This window comes from Homarus americanus, unplaced genomic scaffold (assembly GCF_018991925.1).
Source record: "Homarus americanus isolate GMGI-L3 unplaced genomic scaffold, GMGI_Hamer_2.0 scaffold40856, whole genome shotgun sequence".
Classification (NCBI taxonomy): Eukaryota; Metazoa; Arthropoda; class Malacostraca; order Decapoda; family Nephropidae; genus Homarus; species Homarus americanus.
Window position 1 is genome coordinate 981,805 of NW_024734615.1, and position 6,355 is coordinate 988,159.

Sequence of the window (6,355 nt, forward strand, 5' to 3'; positions counted from 1 at the left end):
ACCGTGATCCGGAGGGTGAAGGAGTGTAGTTAATTGGCTTGGTTTGAACTTGTATCTTGTATCTTTCTGCCTGTAAAAAGAACGTTTCTTCTGCTGATGTTAATGAAACTTAGCTGGTTTATTGGATGTTGACCAAAGATGAACTCCTGTAATTTTGGCCAAAGGTCAAAGGTCAAGTTTAATTTCTAGTACTAAAAATCAACTGATCAATTTAATAGATCAGACTTCTGCATAACATGGTGTAAATAGGGATTATTTATCACTTAAAGCTGAAACTAGCAAAATAATTACAGTATCTCCTGGTCGACTTCGATGTACTGTACAGCACATTACATGACAAAGATACAAATCATTGTATTTTTCTTAACTTTATTAACGTAGAATTTATACCAAAACATTATCTGAGAGTTTGTTTATTGGGTATGTTCCTCGATCCAGTCAACGAAGTAAGACACCTCAGTGTAAACTCCAGGGAACTTTGGACGGGCACATCCATTTCCCCAGGACACGACGCCAGCCAGGTAGCGGGAGCCGTCTTCGTTGTTACAAGCCATGGGTCCACCAGAGTCACCCTGACAGGAATCCTTACCTCCCTCAGGAATACCAGCGCAGATCATGGAATCAGTTATCTCACTCTCGCCATAGTCAGCGCGGCAATCTTCGTCTGGCATGATAGGGATAGACACCTTCTGTAAGATGTTGGGGTCTGCGCCTCCCTCTTCCAAGGCGCCCCAGCCTGTGATAACACAGTCACCAGAGGATTCCTGACCCTTTTTTGGAAGTTCAATGGCCGAGACGAAGTCGTCGAACTCTAGGGGTTCACTCAACATAAGAAGGGAAATGTCGTTGTATAAATAGAATCCGTTGAATTCTTCGTGCAGGACGATTTTCTTCAAAGCTCTATGCTGTTCGGTGCCTTCCTCCACAGACATATCGAGCTCACCAGCCACAATCTGCAAAAATTTAGTCACCCTGTTATTAAGTCATATTTTTTATGGCATCACGCGTCATTTTGTTAGGTTTTTACCGGTTTCAACTGCAACTATTAATTTTAAGCTTTACGTATTTTGAGCTTCTTCCTCTTTATTTATATTCCTAAAGCTTAATCACAATATTTACTAAAGCTTCCTTACCGATTACCTGCATAGTTAAAGATGTGTCCTAAATTCTCTTAATGAACTTGGGGCTTAAAAGCAGTAAAATCATAGCATAAGTTACTGGCCGAAAGTAACTGCAGAATAGAAAATTAATTTGTGATAATTTCCAAAGATGTAAATTCACGTCTTTTTCGTAAAAACGAATAAAATGGTATAATCTGATTTTTTTTTTCAATTGCTTGTCAATAATTGGTCTATAGACGATACTGTGATAAATTGGGGGAATACACTGTATGTTAATTGGTCAGCTTACGAAAGACATTGCTCATTACAATACAGTCATTTTTATTTTTTTTTTAACTTTTCAGAAAAGACATTATGAAGTTAGCTTTTCTCCAAACAACTTTAATAAAATGCTTAAATTTAAGAACATATCTTAGCTATACGCCTGTGATACATTTACCTCCTTTTTTTAGTATTTGCAATGTTGTATGATTCACATTCTTTTGGTGATTTGTGAATTAATGCATTGTTAAGTCGAACCAGGAAGCTGTTGTTGATAGGATATGCTGCTAGTACTGTACAATACGAGACCTGTAGTCAGCTTAGTAGTGATGCTTAATGGGTTGCCTTTTGAATTAGACAAACGGGGAGGTAAGTGAGCTGTGAATAAGCGCCAGGGTATCAATCAACCGTATCAAAACATATAAAGTAAATAATCTAACACTGGAAAATACTTTACGCGTGTAAAAACGAAATTGATTTACAGGTACAGTATAGAAAATATTTCCTCATTGTCGAGTAAACAAGGTTCAATGTCGCAAGAAGTATTTGTTTTGCCGTATCGTGGTGGTGTTAGTGTCTTCGAAAACTGAATCAGATATGTTAGTAATATAAGAGTGCACATCCCTGTACCAAGTAAGATAGCATTTCAATGAAACTTTTCACAGTAGATGAGTGTTTATTAATAATGTAGAGTTTAATACAAGAAAGAAAGCAGTAATAATATGCGCAGTTAAACGATAAGCACCTAATAACAGTAAACTTACTCGGAGGTAATCAGGCTTGTCCAGGTCTTCGCCGTAGACACAGTGACCAGCAGTGATGACCCAATGCTCATTGTAAATGGAACCACCGCAGAAGGGGAAAGGTGTTTCATAAGTGAGATCCTGGAAGCTTATCTGGTAAGGAAATTCTCCGGGCTTTGCATCTTCGCCACCAACGATCTTGAAGTTATTAAGTTGGTGGAACTTGACCGGGTAAGAGGGTGAGGCTGTGGATAGATTAACGGGGCTGTTATCCGATCATGTTTTGTTTGGGACTGATAGACTTTAATCTTAAACTCTCAGCATATTGATCACTCATGGTATCTGTTGCTGACTGTAATTAAGCTGATATAATTATATTCAGGTTAAAATTATACAAATTCAAAGTAAGGGCTGACCGAGCGCCCCGGCCACAAGAAGGCACAGCCGGGATCACCGAGAACCTTATCACCGCTTATCAAGACTTGCGTTACTCCTATGTCGCTTGGAATAATTTAGGGTTTATTTGTATAGGAAGTCCGAAAGGTTTGTACCCAAAGATAATTATCAAACATTGAAGCAAAAGGCTGTTCTTATTTCTGAGGGTTGGCGACCATAGTCCTCCACTCTAAACATTTCCGGGCTGTTTTTACTAATTTTCAGAAATGTTGCGTCTCTATGGATACCCAATTATTTATTTCATTCATCCATCCCAATCTCTGCCTTCCTCTGGCCCTTCTACCCTCAACTTTGCCCATTAATATCTCTTCTATAATACTTTCTTCAGCCATAATTATATGACTTAACTACATTGTGTCCATAAATGATTACCCTAAAAACAGTATGCTTGCATACTTTAATCAGGGTAATCATTTATGGACATCCTATATATCATATGCCTTAATTCTGTAAAATTCAAGTATTTCGCTTGAAGTATTTGCCAGTCTTAGCACTTCTTCATTTGTTTTCCTGTCAGTGAAACTTATTTCTAACATTCGCCTATAATACCACATTTCAAAGGCCTCAAACCTCTTTCTGGTGTTCGCTGAAAGTGTCCACGCCTCTCATCTGTACAACAGTCCTGACCATATATAACCTTTCAACAGCCTTTTTTTTTTTAATTGAAGTTAATGTCCCTCTTTCTTAGGTCTTTTGATGATTTGAACTTAAAAGGATACCAAAAGTTTATCTGATTTGTTTTGCATAATAACAAAATGCAGAAACAAATTTAAGTTATTAAACCTTTACCTTAATCAATTAGGGATATTGTTTTCCTACCACTTCATCCGACTCTCTGTTAATGAAACGAACTGAAACTTGTATAGTTATTAAGTGTTTACATCCACGAGAATCCATACTAACATAATTCAATTCTTTTTCGAGATGATCAGCTGATTCAAAAAGTGGTGGAAGAAGCTCGGAAGATGAAAAAAAGAACGATACATAGAAATTATATCGATTAAATATGTATCCATTAAAAGCTCTGCAAAGTGTACAGGTATATGAATAAAATCTAGGCCAGGTAGAAGTCCCAACTTTGACACCAAGCCAGAACAAAACCAGATTGTTTTTTGTTTGGCAATTTCAAATTGATTCTAGCGCTTTCTGCAATTGTGTTATAAATCGGGGAGACATGAAGATAAACCAAATTGATCCTAAAAGAAAAGGAACACCCTAGCTCCCTGGCCCTCAAATACCTGGAAGATCGTGTGGTCGGGTATCAGCTTTGAAGGTACACGACTATAAATAGAAAATATTATGCAAATTAACTGCATGCATAAATCATCAAAATAAGAGTGTTGTGTTAATGTAATAGCTCCTGATGGTATGAACAGATTTTCTTTAACCAGATCAGGTAAGAGTTACGTAATAGGAATCTACACTTACAACCTTTAGTTATATCCGGTATGTGTCTGTCTCTAAAAGTACCTACAGAATGTGCTTTCTGTTTTTATGGAGACTTGAGTAAGTTAGGTGGATATTGACCGTGAAGGAAACAATGCACTTATGGAGAAAGCTATTATATTTGGTTAAAGCCGTTTATACATTACATAATCATAAATCATGTGATCAATAGGTCAGAGTAACAGTTGTGCAATAGGTGGTGTAAATGTGAATATTACTACTCCAATAACCATCACTTTTAATTGTTTTATTATTCAATTTAACATCAGTGCTAGCAGTTTCCACGTTTCAGTGTGCATGATAAGGACATAAAACACCGATTTTTTCTTCAAAATTTTATTGATGCAGATTCAATATTATAATACTCTCTGAGTGACCATTTATACCGCGTTTTCTTTAATCCAGTCAACGAAGTAAGATATCTCAGTGTACACTCCAGGGAAGTTTGGACGGGCACATCCAGTTCCCCAGGACACGAGACCAGCCAGGTAGCGGGAGCCTTCGTTTTCACACGCCAGTGGTCCGCCAGCGTCTGCTGCACAAGCGTCTTTACCTCCCTCCTTAACACCAGCGCAAAGCATGTTATCCTGAACCGTATCTTCACCATAGACGGCGCGGCATTCTTCGTCCGACACGATAGGGAGAGTCACCTTTTGCAAAATACTGGCGTAATAGCCTCCCTCTGACAAGGTGCCAAAGCCTGTGGCAACGCAATCTCCAGAGGATTGCTGATCCTGCTCCGGAAGCGCAATAGTCGAGACATAGGCGTTAAACTCGAGGGGCTCAGCCAGCTCAAGAAGGGCTATGTCGTTGTACAAATAGAATCCGTTGTAATTCTCGTGCAGGATGATCCTCTTCAGTGCAACAGTCTGCTCGGTGCCTTCGTCCACAGTCACATCGTGCTCGCCAGCCACAACCTGTAATAATTTAGTTATCTCAACAACATTGACTTGTTTCATCATTTCAGGTTGACGAGGGCAAGTGTTTCGAAATTGCTTAGGGCTAGATTAACATATAGAGGTAATTGTGATATAGGCTTTGTACAGTAATTGATAAGAGTTTATTTGGTAATACCCACAGTCTGAAAGTATAAAAAGGATCTTGTGTCTTTATTTTCACTTTCTTATTAAATAATTAAACTGAAAAACAAGTCTATGCCCCCCCCCCCCACTTCTCCTTCACCCTACCCCCTCATAGTGACTTTCTTTTTATATATCCTTCTTCGCTATCTTAATAACATAGCCACACATAAGTTAGGCTAAGTTACGTTAGGTTAGGTTAGGTTAGTGCAAAACTATTCATTTCTAGTCAGTACATTACTATATTGTTAATCAATTTAATTATTCTAATAAACAAACTAATTCAAAATTTCGAAAAGTTAAGAAATATACTGAAGTTACCGTTATGTTACAGGTGTCTTTAATACACATATCACTTTTGTCTAACACCTGATAAATACTGGAACTTGGTTTATAGAAGATAAATACTTCTCATAGACTCTTATTTAAACACAAAATTACTATTATGGAATGTACAGTAGAGTTAACACTAGACACATTATAATATTTCGACTTACGCGGAGATACTGAGGATTTTCCAAGTCTTGCCCGTAGACACACTGACCACCGGTGATGGCCCAGTTTTCATTATAGATGACTGCACCACAGAGAAGAAATCCTGGGCCGTAAGCGAGGTCCAGAAATTCTAACATGTAGGGAAACTCGCCAGGCATGGTGTCATTACCACCAACGATCTTGACGTTACCTGTGGCATGACGCTTAACATTGGACGAGGGTGAGGCTGTGTGGGTAAAAGGTTAATAAGGCGGTTAGACCTAAAATGTTTTGCTTTTTTAACTCCATGAGCAAGTTATCACTCATAGTTAAAGTAATGTTCAGTTAGGTTAGATTAATAGGAATATGTGGACTGAGAGACTTACCGAGCGCCCCGGCGGCAAGGAGCAGGCAGAGAACTAGGGTCTTCATGGCTGGTTCAAGTCAACACTCTCTGTCCCGGCCATCGCTTATATGGTCCACCCGGGGTTACCAGGAACCTTATCATTGCCATCTGTAGCTTTCTTCTGCTACCTGTTTCTTTTGTGTTAAATTCACGCTCATTTATCCCGTAAGCTATAACGACCTCTGCGTATTCGAGTAAAGCGAACGATGATCACGTGTCTATAAACCAAACCACATTTCCTACACGTGTCCACCTCTTTACTTCCGGTTGTTCCATGAAGGCAACTTCCTGACCGGATATCTTACCGCATCTTAACCCTCCACATGAACACTATGCATTGTGATCATTGTACCCTTGAACTCATCAGTA

The 6,355-nt window shown here is 38.7% G+C and overlaps 2 protein-coding genes across 2 annotated transcripts; both read right to left on the minus strand.

Annotated features, from left to right (window-relative positions):
• Window positions 1-413: 413 nt before the first annotated feature.
• On the minus strand, window positions 414-2,575 carry LOC121870312 (trypsin-1-like; the record flags this gene model as incomplete). The annotated part of the gene is made up of 3 exons (XM_042372094.1): window positions 414-953; window positions 2,147-2,370; window positions 2,542-2,575. Coding segments are annotated over 3 exons (798 nt in total), but the record flags the coding sequence as incomplete, so codon positions are not given.
• Window positions 2,576-4,127: 1,552 nt separating this feature from the next.
• Window positions 4,128-6,076, minus strand: LOC121870352 (trypsin-1-like). The gene is made up of 3 exons (XM_042372142.1): window positions 5,967-6,076; window positions 5,604-5,827; window positions 4,128-4,944 (listed from the first exon to the last, which is right to left on the minus strand). Exons 1-3 carry the CDS (start codon window positions 6,010-6,012, stop codon window positions 4,408-4,410), a joined length of 807 nt encoding a protein of 268 aa, XP_042228076.1. The 5' UTR covers window positions 6,013-6,076; the 3' UTR covers window positions 4,128-4,407.
• Window positions 6,077-6,355: the final 279 nt, after the last annotated feature.

Excerpts from the sequence above, each read along its gene's own strand:
- LOC121870352 (XM_042372142.1), bottom strand. The coding sequence starts at position 6,012 with ATGAAGACCCTAGTTCTCTGCCTGCTCCTTGCCGCCGGGGCGCTCG. Across the intron at positions 5,828-5,966 it reads CCTTGCCGCCGGGGCGCTCG|CCTCACCCTCGTCCAATGTT; the intron begins GTAAGTCTCTCA and ends TTACCCACACAG. Across the intron at positions 4,945-5,603 it reads AAAATCCTCAGTATCTCCGC|GTTGTGGCTGGCGAGCACGA; the intron begins GTAAGTCGAAAT and ends AAATTATTACAG.